The 18,212-nt window shown below is 43.8% G+C and overlaps 1 protein-coding gene across 1 annotated transcript in view; it reads left to right on the forward strand.

Annotated features, from left to right (window-relative positions):
- Nucleotides 1-1,828: 1,828 nt before the first annotated feature.
- The window catches only part of LOC141988817 (mucin-5B-like), a 65,472-nt gene continuing 49,088 nt past the window's right edge, over nucleotides 1,829-18,212 (forward strand). Inside the window, exons 1-8 of the mRNA XM_074954814.1 lie at nucleotides 1,829-2,015; nucleotides 3,666-3,921; nucleotides 6,928-7,042; nucleotides 9,497-9,584; nucleotides 13,237-13,379; nucleotides 13,853-14,081; nucleotides 14,641-14,766; nucleotides 15,796-15,913. Coding sequence (XP_074810915.1) covers nucleotides 1,829-2,015; nucleotides 3,666-3,921; nucleotides 6,928-7,042; nucleotides 9,497-9,584; nucleotides 13,237-13,379; nucleotides 13,853-14,081; nucleotides 14,641-14,766; nucleotides 15,796-15,913 — 1,262 coding nt within the window. The remainder of the gene's footprint in view (nucleotides 2,016-3,665; nucleotides 3,922-6,927; nucleotides 7,043-9,496; nucleotides 9,585-13,236; nucleotides 13,380-13,852; nucleotides 14,082-14,640; nucleotides 14,767-15,795; nucleotides 15,914-18,212) is intronic.

Consider the following 18,212-nt stretch of genomic DNA (forward strand, 5'->3'; position numbering starts at 1 on the left):
CAGGACACTTGCTGGTTTCAACGAGAGTAAATGGCGGATTCTCTGTAACTTGAAGTCTTTAAATCATGGTTTGACTTCAGTAACTCAGCCAGAGGTTATGGGTCTATTACAGGAGAGGGTGGGTGAGGTTCTGTGGCCTGAGATGTGCAGGAGAACAGACTAGATTAGTGTTTCCCAAACTTGGGACGCCGCTTGTTCAGGGAAAGCCCCTGGCGGGCCCGCCGGTTTGTTTACCTGCCGTGTCTGCAGGTTCGGCCGATCGCGGCTCCCACTGGCCGTGGTTCACTGTGCCCGGCCCAATGGGAGCTGCGGGAAATGGCGTGGGCCGAGGGACGTACTGATCAAACCAAAACCAAATTTTTCAAAATTTTCAGCATATCGGTCATCAAAAAACCTAGTTTTAGGTTGAATGAAACGTTTTATTCAATCTGTAGCATTTCATTTCAATTTTGAGGTTTAAATGTTTTTTAATTTTTGAAATAAAATTAAAGAAAATTTCAAAATGAAAAATCATTTCAAATCAAAATGTTTTGCTTCAAAAGTGTTGGAATTAAATGTTTCATTTTTTTCTGAAATTTGTTAGTTTTTTTGACTGAAACAATTCAACACTCAGTCACTAAATATTTCTGGCTCATTGAACCTGCATTTTTTTTGTTGAAAACGTTTCTGTCAAACAAATTCACCCAGTTTCTGGTCATTAGCACCTGGGCACATCCATTTGTACATAAGTAAAGTGTCACACACAGTCTTGAGTTCATTGAGAATAAAGTGATTCTGACTCTAGTGATGCTGGAACAGCAGGGAAAACTGTTGCAGGAGAAATCACTGTCCATAGACGTTCACAAACATGCAGGGTTCAAGAATGACTCTCCCCTTGGCTTAATGTTTTCGGGCCAGATTCTGATGCTTTTACTCACACTGAGAAGCACCTTACTCCATGAGTGGTCCCATTAACTCCAGCAAGCTACTCTTCAACCTAAGTAATGGGCCTTGATTTGAGGTGACTGGTGATGCAGAGATATTTTGTGTCCCTCAAGGTAACCCCCTTGCATAAGTGCATAGACCAGCTCATGACTGAACCCTAATGGTATTTTGGTGGGCCTGTGTGAACTGGGCTTTTGAAATCTCAGAGCCTCACAATGAAAACCAACTCCAATAAACCAATGAATTCCAGCTTTATGAGACTGAAGACTAAATCACCCTCCTATCCCTGCAAAGCAAGGTTGAGACACATTTATATGGTAGGGGTAAGAAGTTTATATTCTCTGTACTAACATTGCACCTGTTCTGTGGAAAGTCGACTTCAGTGTCCAGTGCAGCTAACCTGGCCCCTTTCACTTTTTAAAGTCCACCACTCAGCTGTCAATATTTTTTTCTTTAAATAAGCCATTCCTTTATGCCTGACCCTACAGTATTTTTGCTTCTGTTGCTCAGAAGTAGCCATCCAGCCAGCAGAGGGAGCGTGTAATAATAACCAACAAACTGATCCTCAGGAAGAGCAATTCCACTGGTGTCTGAACAAAGGAGTAAGGGACTGAATCAGGGCCATGATGAGTGCTTGTGTCCAATAAGTCACAATAAAAAGGAAGATGTTTGCCACGAAGAAAAAGACCAAACTGGAAGGGAAGAAAGAAACACCATTTTAAAGTATTTAAAAGGGGAATGGAAAAAGCTGTAGTGAATCCCCTCATGCTCATCCCCAAAGAATTAAATACCACAAAAACACGTGGTTGTCTTTTCAGAAGGTAATGTGAGCGCTCAGTCTTTTAAGCTTGAATCAGCGAGGGAATAATCAGTGAAGCTCCACCTTTCAGGGACCCTGCCATCAATGTTTTGTTCTCACGCCAAATTCCTGGACTATAAAACTGTGCCGATAAGCCAAGAAAAAAGCATTTCCCTGGGAGGTTTTTCAAGTTACCTCTTCGTAGGTGTGATGGGGAAAAAAAAGGGAGGGTCACTATGGATATTCTGCCTAATTTGGAGTTATTGCGAGAGCAAAACACCAGTGCAGATAGGTAAGAAAAATCTAACTCTGAAGTTGTTTGCTTAGATATTTACCTCTATTAAATAACAAATACAGTGTCAAATTAAAAAAACTCGGTTAGACTGAGATATATGTGCATGCTGTAAATCGCTTAGCACTGTGTATGTACACTACAAATGAACCTCATTTAAGTAATTAATTGTTTTTCTTTGCATTAAAAAGCAATTCATCTGCCATTCCATGGTTCCAAGATTAGTTGTTTAAAGAACAGATTTGCTGGACACAGTTTGTAATATAGAAAATGGTGACATCCTTTTTAATTGTCTGACTTTTATACAGTCTCTAGGGGCAATTTTTCTGCATGATGTCCCCCAGAGTTAATTGCCTGGTACCTGCACTGTAGTAGGAATTCTATTTTTCCCCCTACTGCACTGTTACCTTCTGATTCCTGGTTCTGAATGTCTCATAGCTTTCTGAGTTCATTTATTACACAAAGTTGATTGTGAATTCATGTGATGGCTGCTGCAGGGTTAGTATTTCTAGCAACTCCACACCAACAAATGAGTAAAACCTACCTATTTTCCCTTGCCTCGTATGCAGAAAGGTGCTCTTTTTATTCCACTCTACTCTAGTGTTACAAATACCTATTACCAAATGCAATCTGTAAAGACATACTGGCACCTTAGTTTGTTTTATTGATGCATCTTATTTAAATAAAATACATTTTCAATGCACCCCTGCTGATTCCCAGTTATGAATATTTCATAACATTTCAGAGTTCACAGAGTATGTTAAGGGCTGATTTTGATTTGATCTGTGATGTATATTGCTCGGTTAATATTACTGAAGGCCATCACACCAACAAATCAGGAAAACCGTCCCATTTTCTCCTGCCATTCTGCCAGGTAGGCAAAATGAGAGGCTTAAAGCATATTGCAGCAAAGTGTAATTTCCGTTAATGGAGAATTACACCAGTTTTGCTTAGCTTCGCAGTCTGAGGTTGTTTCTGAGACGTAGTTTCATACACAGTCAAAGAAAGTTTTGATGTGTAACTTTAGCATATGCAATTGAAAACTCGAGGGGTTCAGTCCTAAGTGGGGGATGAAGAAAAGGTGTCTCTAAGCATCACAAATTGGCTGCACAGGGGCCAAGGTTCTGGCCCAGAGTTTTTGAGATGGGACTGAGTTGTACTAGAAGTTGGAGGTCTATTTAAGGTCCAGCAAAAGTTTGTTTCTGGCATCCCTCTCAAAGAAGGGAAATGTTTGCTGAGTCAATATTAGACACACTTCTGAATTTGAGTAACCTATGAAATGCAGCGTAGTTTAGAAAAGTTTTTAATTACAACCGGCATTTCTGAGTCTACTGCTGGAGGCAGCCATCTTGCTGAAAAGTGATGTTATCTGTGGCACTTGTTGGATGAGAGCCCGATAGAAGAGACTGCAAACCAGTTTCCAACCTGCTTTAATACAGTTTAAGGGGAGGTTTACAGAGGCACCAAGAGCACTTAGGTACCTAACTCCAGCTGAAAGCCAATGAGAGTTGGATGCCAAAGTGCTATGGATGGCTGAAAATCTCCCCCTTAAATCTTTAAAGTGCCACTTCAATGGCAGGTGCTAGGCACTGTGTAAATAAAAGCCTGCAATACACACTGATAACATTACCCCCCTATCTCTTTCTACAGTCCAGCGCCCTGCAGTCACCAGGAGTGAATGTTCAACTTGGGGCAGTTTTCACTTTCAGACATTTGACCATGTTAAATTCGATTTCCCCGGAATCTGCCACTATGTTTTCGCCTCGCACTGCAATGACAGCTACCAGGACTTCAACATCCAGGTCAGGCGCAGTGACAAGAATGGATTTCCAGTCTGCTTCACTGCGACCATTGATGGAGTGCTTCTAGAGGTGAAAGAGTCAGGCATCACAGTGAATGGGCATGAGTAAGTAAACATTTATTGTTCTCTCTGGACTATGTTGTTTGTTCTCCCTTTTAAGTACATTCTTGTATATTAGCAATGCATTAATGACCCTTCTAGACTTGGCAGATTCATCAAAGGAAGGAATAAGACATTCAAAATACCCCACATTATGCAATGTGTCTGTATACCAGGTGAGAGAGGTTTCAACCTGCACCCATCTGGTAGGTCAGCTTGTGCCACAAAGGATGAGGACTGACAGAGCTTGTACTGTAGTTTGTATCCAAGTTAGTGCAATTAAAGCCCTTCTGCCACTGAAAACTCTTAGAAAGTTATACAGGGACTGAGCCTTTGAGGTGCTGAACAATTTCTGTGAGAGCATCTCAGCTGCCACTGACCCTAATAGGAGATGAGGCACTCAGCACCTGGCAAGGGTTCCATTAGAGTTCATAGATGGTAAGGACAAAAGGGACCCTTATGGTAATCTATTTTGATTTTCTACATAACACATACACATTTCCATCCAATGATTACTGCAGTGTGGGATTAGACTATGGTGGCCAAATGTCCCCATTTTATAGGGACAGTCCCGATATTCGGGCCTTTGGCTTATATAGGTGCCTAATACCCCCCATCCTGATTTTTAATACTTACTATGTGGTCAGACCCACTGTGATGGGTTGGATCACAGAAAACCCCTTGGGAAATGCCAACTGATGTGCTGAGACTACTTCTAACCCATTTTCCCTCCCAGCCCGGGACTCCACAACCTTGCCTTGTGCAAACACAGACCCAGGTCTGAACCACGTCCCCCAACAGCTGCAGGTTTAACTGAAAACAGCTTAAGAAGTGTTCCTGTCTCCAACACTCAGATGCCCAGCTCCCAATGGGGTCCAAACCCCAAATAAATCCTTTTTACCCTATATAAACTCGTAAATTGTTCACCTTCTATAACACTGATAGAGAGATATGCACAGCTGTTTGTCTGTCCCGTCTGCCCCCCCCCCTGGTATTAATAAGTAAAAAGTGATTTTATTAAATACAAAAAGTAGGATTTAAGTGGTTCCAAGTAATAACAGACAGAACAAAGTGAATTACCAAGCAAAATAAAATAAAATAAAAGTCTATGCCTAATACAGTAAGAAAGTGATTACAGATGAAAACTCACCCTCAGAGATGGTCCAGTAAGCTTCTTTTACAGACTAGTCTCCTTCTAGTCTGGGTCCAGCAATCACTCACACCCCTGTGGTTACTGTCCTTTGTTCCAGTTTCTTTCAGGTATCATTTGGGGGTGGAGAGGCTATTTCTTGAGCCAGTTGAAGACAAAATGGAGGGGCTTAAATAGACTTTCTCTTGTGGATGGAGGACCCCCTCCTCTCTCCTATACAAAATCCAGCTCCAAGATGGAGTTTTGGAGTCACACGGGCAATTCACATGTCCATGCATGACTCAGTTTTTACAGACAGCAGCCATTGCCCACATGCTATCTTGAATGTCTCCAGGAAGACTTCTTATGTGGATTGGAGTCTTCCAAGATCCATTGTCAGTTAAGTGTTTCTTGATTGGGCACTTAATTTGCACATTCCTTTCTCAAGAAGCTGACCAAATGCTTTACTAAGGCTACTTAAAATCAAACAAGTACACAGCCAATATTCATAACTTCAAATACAAAAATGATACATGCATACAAATAGGATGAATATATTCAGTAGATCATAACCTTTGTAGAGATATGTTACATGGCACATGTAGCATAAAACATATTCCAGTTATGTCATGTATACATTCATAAGCATATTTCCATAAAGAATTATGGGGCGCAACATCACATCCACAATTAGGTGATGATCAGAATAAGAATTGAAAGACTCTTCCACAACTAAAAGCTCAATTCAGAAACTGTCTTCTCCTATTACGAATTATACAAATATAGTATTCATATGGCATTTCACCTTAAATGGTAACCTGAAATGAACTGCTAGCACTCTGTGGAGCATGGGGTAAGTATGATCCATGCATGAACCACTGCTAAATACATTGACAGCCACATGTAGAATGAGCTGAATTTTTTTGAATGATTTTTCAAGGGCAACCCCCTGTAAAGTGCATTGCCGTATTCCAGCACAGAGATGTCAAGAGCATGGGCAAGGGCTACACCTAGCAGAAACACTCACACCCTCCTTGCCAAGCAAAGATGGAAAAAGTACTATTGGCCGCTGTTTCTGTCCAGACATCCAGAAGTAGTGGAACAAAGGAAAGAGCCATTAGATTGCAAATCTTAGTGACAAAAGGCAGGTGCATCTCGTCAATCAAAGGAGAAAAAAATCTGCAATTTCTTCCAGTAATTTCTCCAACCAAACAACCTACCCTTCCTGTATTGCTAAATGAAATGGGGCACCAGCATGGTCCTGGTATGTAAGAGAGGGTCACACTGTGGAAAAGGTTGAGGAACCCCTGCTTTGTCTTACGTAGGCTGAGCATTTGCTAGCTATCCAAACTCCTTTCTCAGCCAGGCATGGGCAAAGTGAGAGACTATCATCTGGCATAGATGCAAAAGCAATATAGATGGCATTGCAGGCCAAAGCACCTCTGTATCTCCCATACCCCTTAAAGACAGTGGAGAGAGAATAGAAACCTGTGGTACCTCACATGGGGGAGCCCCCAGGGCAGAGAAGCAACGCCCCCCCCCCAGTACTATGATATGGCTCCTCTTACTATCATAATGGATCTGATCCTCAGCTGGTATAAATCAGCATAGCTACACTGAAGTGAATGGAGTCAATCAGTTTACACCAGCTGAAGATATGGCCCAGTATCAACAGGCTAATGGACAAAATACATTGCCTTGTGGATTAGGATTGGCAAACGGGCATACTGGACAAGATAAAAGAATGCATTGTGCATAAATGGAGACCAACCCTAACTTTTACATGAACATACTTATACCTTTCATTGCTTTAATTTGACTTCTTTTAATTTGATTTGGGCTCTATTTTATAGTTTGTTGGTTTTTTCCACTCTGTTTTTTAGGATTCCACTCCCCTTCAGCTTGAAGAGCATTTTGATTGAAGACACCTGTACTTACTTCCAAGTCACATCCACGCTTGGCCTGACTCTCAAGTGGAACTGGGCTGACACTCTCTTAGTATGAAGATCCAGTTAGTTGGTTTTCTTTTAGTGAATTTTAGTGTTGCTGAAAGGTGCTGGTTGACAGTCCTGGAGACTGTGGTTCTCTAATTATCCACATAATGGGTGCTTCAGAGATTTTTATTCCCTGCAACACAATTCAGAGAGTTAAAGAAGGGAATAGAACAGATAGAAAAAGATTGAAAAGTTGCTCATGTGGATAGAAGGCCAGCTTGGTATCCATATGGGAAAAGGTTCTACAGTCACATGCTAGTTCAAATTCTGATTTAGTCTGCTATTTGCCCCAGGCAGCAAGATGTAGAAGTGCTATGAAGTTTGCCTTTCAATCCAGTGGTGAAGAGGATAAGCCAATATCACTATCAAGTGACCAGAAGCTCATTCTCACCAGGGTTCCGCTGTTCCGTGAACATTTAGCATCCTGTCTAGAGTGGGACTGTAGTGCCTGAGATGGGGAGGGAAGAAGTTGCCCTACCATAGGATACTTGTATTATTGATCTAGCTGTGTAATATATTGCAATTAGCTGTTTATCTGGTAGGAATAGCAACTGTTAACTATTTTTCCTTTGAATTTGGACTGTCTCCTATGAAGTTCTGTTAAAGGTTTATTACTAAACAATAATGTTGCAAATTTGTCTAACATATATTTACATCTTGTAATACATTCACTTGTATTTGCAAGTTTACATATATGTTGTAATCTGATTTCTCCCCCCACCCTTCTATTGGAGTGGATCACCTTCCCTCCTTTGTTTGATGTAGTTGAGTTTATCTAAACCAGGTATCGGCAACCTTTGGCATGCGGTCCGTCAGGGAAATCCGCTAGTGGATGGGACGGTTTGTTTACCTGCAGCGTCTGCAGGTTCGGCTGATCTCAGTTCCCACTGGCCATGGTCCACCATTCCAGGCCAATGGGAGCTGCGGGAAGCAGCGTGGGCTGAGGGATGTGCTGTCCGCCGCTTCCCGCAGCCACCATTGGCCTGGAGCGGTGAACCATAGCCAGTGGGTGCTGCCATCGGCTGAACCTGCGGATGCTGCAGGTAAACAAACCGTCCTGGCGTGCCAGTGGATTTCCCTGATGCACCATGTGCCAAAGGTTGCCAATCCCTGATCTAAACAGTTTCTAATTGGAGGAGCTTGGGTAAAGTACTCCTAATTATTTTCCTGGCTTCTTGATCTTAATTCAATAGGTGTTTCATGAGCATTGTTTATGCTCAGTAATTCTCAGGATTTGTCCATCCCTTTTTCTAATTAAGCTGCAAGTATATATGGTCCGTTCTACAGCCCTTATTCAGCTTTTTACTCAGGTAGCTCTCCACTGAAATCAATGGGAATATCCCTGAAGAAAACTGAGGTCCAAATACTACTCTCAGCCACCTTGGTATAAATCTATAGTAACTATAGATAGTCCAGATTTACACCATGTGACTGATGGCAGATGTTCCCCTTCTAGTAAGGACCTCAGGATTTGGGCCACAGAGTGTGTAATGAGAAAGGACTTGTTAAGACCAAATGTATATAATGAAGAAAGCAACATTTTATATTTAACTGAGTCTTCATACTTTAAAGGTATTGAAGGAAATTATGTACTGTGACAGGGTCGGACCAGATGGCTATAGGAGAGTAATAGAAGGCAGATATATTAGCCCCAGGCTAAGTAGGTCCCCTTTCCCTGGGTAAGGTAACAGGGAAGGTTCCAGAACAATCAGAAACCTTCTGGAGACAATTAAGACAGGCTAATTAGAACACCTGCAGCCAACCAAGAAGCTGCTAGAATCAATTAAGGAAAGCTAATCAGGGCACCTGGGTTTTAAAAAGGAGCTCACTTCAGTTTGTGGTGTGCGTGTGAGGAGCTGGGAGCAAGAGGCACTAGGAGCTGAGAGTGAGAACGTGGACTGTTGGAGGACTGAGGTGTACAAGCATTATCAGACACCAGGAGGAAGGTCCTATGGTGAGGATAAAGAAGGTGTTGGGAGGAGGCCATGGGGAAGTAGCCCAGGGAGTTGTAGCTGTCACACAGCTGTTCCAGGAGGCACTCTAGACAGCTGCATTCCACAGGGCCCTGGGCTGGAAACCGGAGTAGAGGGCGGGCCCGGGTTCCCCCCAAATCCTCCCAACTCCTGGTCAGACACAGGAGGAGTCGACCTGGACTGTGGGTTCAGAAAAAACGGCCAAGCTGAGGGCTGCCGTGAAGCTCCAAGGCGAGCAAATCCGCCAATAAGCAGAAGACTCACCAAGGTAGAGCAGGAACTTTGTCACAGTACATTAAATAATGCTCCAAAAAATTAATAGATAAACACTAAAGGAATGTGGCTCAGCTGTTTGTTTAGAGAGTTTCCTTTTGTTCAGATATACCATTCAACGTTTCACTTGATAGAAGAAATTTGACACCTTAGTGCTTTTCCACACTGAACCACTTAAAACCCTGATCTTCCTGTTTGTTTTTATTTTGTAGCTGGACTTGGAAGATACATACAAGGGGAAAACATGTGGTCTGTGTGGGAACTATGATGGCAATGAGAAGAATGATTTGCATTTGAATGGTAGGAATTGGATATTATGTGTTCCCTAGAGTTTTATGAAGCATGACACAAAACCTAAAAAACATTTTCATCTGGTTTGCTGAAAGGTACCCTGATATACACATTTTGACAAACCTAGGGTGACTTTTGAGAAACCTAAGGCTGATTCATGATTCTCAGGGGGTTGCAAACCTGAAAAGATTCACACAAAAACCCCATTGAACCAAAGTTAAATGCAGACCTCTCATATTGTACCACTACCATATTTAGGGTTGCCAACTTTCTAATAATATAAAATGGAACACCCTAGCCCCACCCCTTCCCTGAGGCCACGCCCCCACTCACTTCATTCCCCCTCCCTTGGTGGCTTGCTCTCCCCTACCCTCACTCACTTGCACTGGGCTGAGGCAGGGGGTTGGGGTGTAGGAGGGGGTGCGGGATCTAACTGGGGATACGGGCTCAGGGGTGAGGACAGAAATGAGGGGTTCAGGGTGTGGGAGGGGACTCCAGGCTGGGGCAGGGAGTTGGGGTGTGGGAGGGGATGAGGGCTCCATCTGGGGGTGCGGGCTCTGGGGTGGGGCTGGGGATGAGGAGTTTGGGGTGCAGGAGGGGGCTCTACATTTTGGGGGGCTCAGGGCTGTGGCAGGGGGGTGGGGCTCAGGGTCAAGGCACAGGCTTACCTCGGGTGGCTCCCGGTCAGCGGCGCAGTGGAGCTAAGGCTGGCTCCCTGACTGTCCTGGCTCCACACTGTGCCCCAGAAACGGCCAGCAGCAGGTCCAGCTCCTAGGCAGTGGGGCCAGGAGGCTCCATGCAGCTCTCTTGCCCACAGGCAGCAGCCCCCCAGGTCCCATTGGCCATGGTTCCTGGCCAATAGGAGTGTGGAGCCAGTGCTTGGTGTGGGGGCAGCACATGGAGTGCCGTGGCCCCCCTGCCTAGGAGCAGGACCTGCTGGCTGCTTCTGGGACACAGTGTGGTGCCAGGAGAGGTAGGAACTAGCTTGCATTAGACCTGCAGCATCACCGACCGGACTTTTAATGGTGCTGACCGGAGCCGCCAGGATCCCTTTTCGACTGGGTGTTCCGGTAGAAAACTGGACACCTGGCAACCCTAAATATTTCCCCTTGATAGTAATAGGTTCAAAGGTAGTTGCACTTTCATAGTAGGGATGGGTAGATGTTCCCTCCCTGACAAGTCTTCACATTTTCATGCTCTTACAGTTGGGAACCAGTGTGATTTTGCATTTGTATATTGTTAAAAATAATCAACAGTGATCCATAATTTCCGGAAACTTCAGTGAGCTGAGGATAATGTTTGCAAAAACCATAGTGCAAGCTACTGTGCTGGAAAGAGGCCAATGCAACCCTCAACTCTGGCCCCATGCTCCCTCTGCTTCTGAAAATGAAGGGGAGCCTGCACCCCTGGATCAGTACTGAAGGGGAGCAGCAGGGGGAGCGTCCCCCGGCATCATGCTCCCCTCCTGGATGTTCCTCAGGTTTGGGCTTTGCAGGTGGAGTTCCCAGGAGGATTCTTTTCCCTGCCAATATCTTTGCAGGAAGCAAATAGAGTCTTCATTAACTTAAAGTTCATGCCCTGTGGTAGTTCCAGGGGCACACAGTGATTGGGGAAGCCCCTTGCAGTATGGCTCCTGCAGGAGCCATGCTATCTGAGGCCTGCAGCTACTCATGGGACCGAACAGCACTGAAGAGGCAAGGGTAGGGTTGCCAACCCTCCTTGTTTGGATGGGAATCTCCTGGAATCGGGCTCGACCTCCCAGAGGCTACTGAAGCCAAAGCAGGAGATTTTAGGTTGCTAAAAGTCCGGCGGCACAGCGGGGCTAAGGCAGGCTCCCTACCTGGCTTGGCGCCGCGCTGCTCCCGGAAGTGGCCAGCACGTCCCTGCAGCCCCTGGAGGTAGGGGGTAGGGGGCTCCGCGCTCTGACCCTGCCCTGAGTGCTGAATCCACAGCTCTCATTGGCCAGGAACTGTGGCCAATGGGAGCTGCGGGGGCGGGGTGCCCACAGGCAGGGGCAGTGCCCACAGGCCTTGAGGCATCCCCCAGGGGCTGCAGGGATGTGCTGGCTGCTTCTGGGAGGGGTGCGGGGCCAGGGCAGGCAGGGAGCCTGCCTTAGTCCTGCTGTACCACCGACCAGGAGCCGCCCGAGTTAGGGACCACCCAGCCGGAGCCCGCACCCCTCACTGCCTCTCGCACCCCAACCCCCCGCCCCAGCCCTTGAGTCCCCTCCGGCACCTAAACTCCCTCCCAGAGCTTGCACCCCCACCCTCTCCTGCACCTCAACCCCCTGCCCCGGGCTAAGCCCAGAGCCCCCTCCCACACTCTGAACACCTCAGCCCCAGCCCAGAGCCCACACCCCCTCCTACACCCCAATCCCCTGCCACAGGCTAAGCCCGGAGCCCCCTCCTACACTCTGAACCCCTCGGCCCCAGCCCAGAGCCCACTCCCCCTCCCACACTCCAATCCCCTGCCCCAGCCCAGTGAAATTGAGTGTGGGTGGGGAAGAGCAAGCGACAGAGGGAGGGGGGATGGAGTGAGCGGGGTGGGGTCTCAGGGAAGGGGCGGGGCAGAGGGCAGGGCAAGGGTGTTTGGGTTTGTGTGATTAGACAGTTGGTAACCCCAAGCAATGCCCCTCCCTTTGGTAGCACCATGCCTCCATTGGATCCTGAGGGATCTGCATGTTTTGAGGCTAGAACACCCCAATCTCCTTCCATGGGAAGGGAACATCCCTTCCACCTGACTGAAGGAATTCAACAGAAACTCTGAGTTGAAACCGAGTGTTACCTAGACACAAAAGCCAGAGTGGTTGAGCAAAATACCTACGTCATAGCACTGTTCTCCAAACCATTTTAAATTAGGAAATAAAGGGTTATGTCCAAACAACATTACTTTCAAATCCATTCTGGGCCCACACTGCATGTTGACAGCATCGGCAGTGCTCACAGCCTGGATCAGCCAAAACCTTGTGCTGCTGATAGCTCCTGGGTACGTGAGAAATGTGAGGATTTCAACTGCATTCAGTCCCTGAAAAGGGGAGAAATGAAAGGAACCCTACATGTACCCGTTACCAGACTTACATAACCCTATCAGGCTGATGTGGGGAACTTCAGGATTCTGGGTAAAACTTTCAACAGCACCTCAATTCCATTTTCAGAATTGCCTTAGGAGCCTAAAGACAAAAGGTTCACAATGGCCTATGTGATTTAGGGACCAAATTTACATTACTTTTCAATGGGACTCAGTCATGTAGGACCATTTTGAAAATTTCACCATAAGTCTCACTGAAAGTCAATGGGACTTAGGCGCCTAAGCCACTTAAATACTTTTGACAGTTTTACCATTTAATTCAAATAGGCACTTAAACAGTTGAAATCCCTTAAGACTGATGACCTTTAAGTGAAAGGTCAAAGTTCACTTTAAAAAAAAAAGACTTACCAGTTCCTAATAAAAGTGTTCCTTATTTCAGGATTCTAACTCAATAGGAATGATGTAAGTATGTCAGTCCCTATATTTCAAGTGTCTGGGTTATATTAAATAATTTGGGTAAAGAACATGTTGCCCTAGAGCACAATAATTAAATATGTCTTCACAATACAGAAGCAGAGCTGAAGATTGGTTCTGCATCTGATTGGTATTCAGGATGAACTTGGGAATTTTCCAGGTTATAAACTACTCCCGAGGCAGTTTGGAAACCTTCACAAAGTAGAGGAGCCTACAGAAAAGTGCCCTGATGTAGCTGAAGATGAAGATGCCAAAAACCATAAAGGTCACGCTCATCAACAAAAAAATAAATGTAGTAAATATGTAAGTGTGTGCGGCCAGTGTCACAGTAAGTATAAACTTCCCTGAAATACAATAAAGTACAATTCCAGAGGTTATCCTGAGGCAAATATTATATAAACAATGTTCAAAGAATTAAAATTCTTCAGGAATCCAAACATGAATCAGAGCCCAAGATGAAGTTGTAAGAATCTGCTGTTATAGCATTACAGATGTTTATAGTGGAAAAACGCACATGAGTGAATTACAGCCTCCAGTCCAAGAAGAACAGCAAATGAGCACATCAGATGTCTGGCAGGCCTTTTCTGTGGGCTTAGTGATCATGGGATAGATCCTCAGCTGGTGTAAATCAGCATAGCTCTGGAGAGTTCATTGAAGCTAAATGATATCATGGTCCCTTCTGGCCTTAAACTCTCAGACTCTGTAAGTCAATGGAGCTACGCTGAAGATCAGGCCACAAGTTAAGATGTGGATTATTCCTTTTTCTTTCATTATAGATATCAAAATGCAAGAAACTCCTAGCCCACCTTGGGAACTGTTCCAGAGTGGTTGCTTTTGATGACTATGTAGCCACCTGCACTGGAGACATGTGCATCTGTGCAAAGAATTCTTCTTCTGATTCTGCTTTGGTTTCCAGCTGCATATGCAGTACCCTTAGCCAGTATTCCCGAGACTGTGTCCTGAATGGGGGAATCCCTGGGAAATGGAGAACCAAAGATCTTTGTTGTAAGTAACTACAGAATTTGAATTCAGTAACCAATTCAGTTGGCATCCAAGAAAAAATTTATATATCCTTAGCAGTATTTATCAGAGAAGGAAACTGCAGTGTTCCTTTTAATGTGTTTTATAAGAGCTTCTGAAATTATGTGCTTTCATAAAATTCTCTGCTTAGAATGATTATTCCAAGAATCGAGCAAGTTAAATAAAGGTTAATAATGCAGGTATTTAGTCCAAGCTTCTGAGTGTGTGTGATGATCATCTGCCTGACAGAGCATGGTACAACAGTGACTACTTCATTTTGAGAGTGAGTAAACAGTGAACCATTAGTGTAAATAACTTTACAGTCTATAATGCCCTCCAATTTAAAAACTGCGAGAGCTGTTGGCTCATAAAACCAAAGTAACCATATACTTAACTGGTTCCTAAAGTGGATAAAATTATACTAATGCTCTGGATAGAATATTTTATAACCAAGATTGTTAGTTTCCTTTGGAAAATGATAAACCACATTTAGAACATTGATTTAGTACATTACCCTCTACAACTGCTTCATTTGGGTTTGCAGTCCAAGAATGTCCAAATAACCTGGAATATATGGAATGTGGAAACCCCTGTGCCGACACATGTGCCAATCCAGAGAGGAGCAAGATTTGTAAAGCCCCATGTACTGATGGTTGCTTCTGCCCTGCTGGTAAAGTAGCATCCTTCTTATAACAGGCCATGCTTATCAAGGGACTAATGAGGAGATACCTCTTGTTGTTCAGTGAAAGGCATTTTTCTTCATTAAAATGTGAACCTACTTAAATAAAACTGTAGACAGAATTTTACATTCCTATGTCTGGAAAACTTGTAAGTAGATAGATAATAGTTTGTGTCTTACAAGTTTGCATGAATTATCCCAGGCAGTCATGGAATATCCAGTATTGACTGATGACTAGGGATGAACCAACAGTTTCTTATAACAGAAGAATGGATTAATGTAAAGACTGGTTTGAATTACATCTCTTTCTCCTGGTCCAGTCCTCTAAAGGATCAGGTTCATTAAAATGGAAAGGAAGACAGGAGGGTCACTGGTGTTGAACCAGAGAAAAAGGCACAGGTCTGGTTAGGGGAAGGAGCATGGAAGGAAAAGCTGTCTCAATGGGGAGAATATAGGCAGAGAAATGTTGTGTGAGCCTGGATGGGTAGTCAGGCACCTCCATGGTTTCAGTTAAGATTTCGATATGTGTCCAAATCACTGGGAACTTACTCTTCCTGAAGTCAAATACAAAAAATGTGTGTGCAGATGCAGGCTTGCACATAGATAACTGGAGGCTGGCTTGCAGCCCTGAAGTTCTTTTCTGATTTCTGAACCAGTATTAGAAATGGATGGAGACTGGATCATAATCTTGCATTTGGCCCTTTACGATAGTGCCACACATGGTGTCACTTTTCAGCAAGGTGACAATACACAGCCCCATGGGATCAGAAATGCACATTGCAATTAAAACCATTTGCACTTTAGCCATGGTGAGAAATGCCTCCTATCAGCTAACAGATGAACTTTCAGAATGCTACAGACAATGAGCAAAAAGACATTATTTTCCTTTAAAACATATTCGCCCCAAGCCAGACCTGCAGAAATGTCCAAGTATGATGTACTGTGTTTTCTTACTTTTTCAATTTTCTTCAGTGTCTTTCCCCACTTAAGAACTATTAATTAGCCAGTGTTTCTGAACAGGGACTGTTCTTGATGACATGAATGGCAACAAATGCATCCCCATTGACACCTGTCCATGCATGTTTCAAGGCAAAGTCTATGCAAGCGGAGGGTCCTACTCTACTCCTTCGCAAAACTGGTATTGTTACAATCCTAATTATATTCATGTAGCAAATGCATTTATTAGAAAGCACTGATGAGTTAAATGTCATTGTCTCCACACCCCGGTCCTAATATTTGTCTTAACTAAAGATAGTACTGATACAAAACTTAGGATCTGATCACCACCACACACTGATCACCACCACCCATTGTCAGAGTGAGATCTGAACATCATGTAGTTTTGACCTTAGTTGGGAGTCATTTGCAGATACTGAACCCGAGACTTCAGAATCTGAAAGCATGAGCCTCCCCTGTCTGAGATCAAGGATCAGGTCTGTTAGCTTGGAGGCATTAGCTGACTCAAACTTCTATGTGGTCTAGTCACTATGGTGGGACAGTTACACTGTGTTAGTGTGGGTTGCATTCACAATTAGTTCCTGTAGAAATAATGGTCTGCTTCAAAACCCTGGATCTAAACCCCCCTGAATGTTGAGAATGTGTTGATCTGGGTCCAAACTTTGCAGCTTGAGCCAATCTCTAGTCTTCACCTATAGAAGGTTTTCAGTGAAGAGACCTGTCATGTATGCTGTTTGCCAGTTTTCATTTTACTCTTTTACTCATCATTCTAGAGTCCATTGAGAAGCTTAACAAACATGCTTGTTTTTCCTGCTGGCATTGTCTTTTCCTATTTGCAAAATTTCCCTTTATCCCTAGTTCCTCATGAAGTCCAAGCAATATGCCCATGTTTTGTTGGTTTCCTTATATGTGCATAGCTTTAAGAATGAAGATTGCCTGTTATCTTGAGTTCTCCATACCTGCTGAACAGCTGCATCTGCAGCACAAAGTAGTGTAGGTCCTGCATACAGACTCTTTTATGTTCTCTGCAACACTGGGGAAAGAAAGCTATTGATTTAGAATCTGTAAGATATTTCTCAACTAATTATAACATCCTGGGTTTTGAAATAGTCAGTGTCCCTTTCAAGGGCCTGAATCAAAGCCCATTGAATTAAAGGAATCATAGCAGTGTTGGGCTGGAAGGGACCTCAAGAGATCATCTAGTACATCCGTGTGCACAGAGGCAGGACCATGTATACGTAGATCATCCCTGGCAGATGTTTGTCTAACCTGTTCTTAAAAGCCTCCAATGGTAGTAATTCCACAACCTCCCTGGGCAACCTATTCTGCTATTTAACTATCTTTATAGTTACAAAGTTTTTCCTAATATCTAACCTACGTCTCCCTTGCTGCATATTAAGCCGATTACTTCTTGTCCTAACTTCAGTAGACATGGAGCACAATTAGTCACTGACCTCTTTATAGCAGCCCTTAACATATTTGAAGACTGTTATCAGGTCCCCCCTCAGGCTACTTTTCTCAAATTAAACATGTCTCCAGTGTGTCCACATCTTTCTTAAAGTGCGGTGCCCAGAACTGGACAGAATAGTCCAGAGGAGGCCTCACCAGTGCCAAGTAGAGCAAAACAATTACCTCTCATTTCTTATATATGACACCCCAGAATGACATTAACCTTTTCCACAACTGCATTACATTGTTGGCTCATATTCAATTTGTGATCCGCTATTACCCCCAAACCTTTTTCTGCAGTACTACCACCTAGCCACTTATTCTCCATTTTGTATTTGTGCATTTGATTTTTTAATCCTAAATATAGTACATTGCACTTGTTATTGAATTCCAGCTTGGTATTGTCTGCAAACTTTGTGTGCGCGCTCTATGCTATTATCCAAATCATTTATGAAGATATTGACTAAAACCAGGCAGAGGACAGATCCCTGCAGATATTTTCTTCCAGCTTGACTGGGAACTGTTGATAACTACTCTCTGAATACCATTTTCCAACCAGTTATGAACCCACCATATACAGTAGGTTCATCTAGCTATATTTTCTTAGTTTGCTTATGAGACAATCATGAGAGACTTCATCAAAATCAAGATGTATCATGTCTACTGCTTCCTCCCTATGCACTAGCCCAATAACACTGTCAAAGAAGGAACGTAGGTTAGTTTGGCATGATTTGTTCTTGACAAATCCATGTGGGCTATTATTTATTCAGCCTATTATCCTTCAAGTGCTTACAAATTGATTGTTTAATCATTTGTTCCAGTATCTTTCCAGGTATAGAAGTTAGGCTGACTAGTCTGTAATTTCATAGGTCATCTTTGTCCCCCCCTGTGAAAGATAGGTGCTATGTTTGCCCTTGTCCTGTCCTCTGGGATCTCACTTATCCTCCAAATAGCACTTGAAGATAATGGTTAATGATTCCAAGATTGCTTCAACTAGTTCTTGAAGTACCCAAAGTGAATTTCTTTCTATT

Source organism: Natator depressus, chromosome 6 (assembly GCF_965152275.1).
Source record: "Natator depressus isolate rNatDep1 chromosome 6, rNatDep2.hap1, whole genome shotgun sequence".
NCBI classification, from domain to species: Eukaryota; Metazoa; Chordata; order Testudines; family Cheloniidae; genus Natator; species Natator depressus.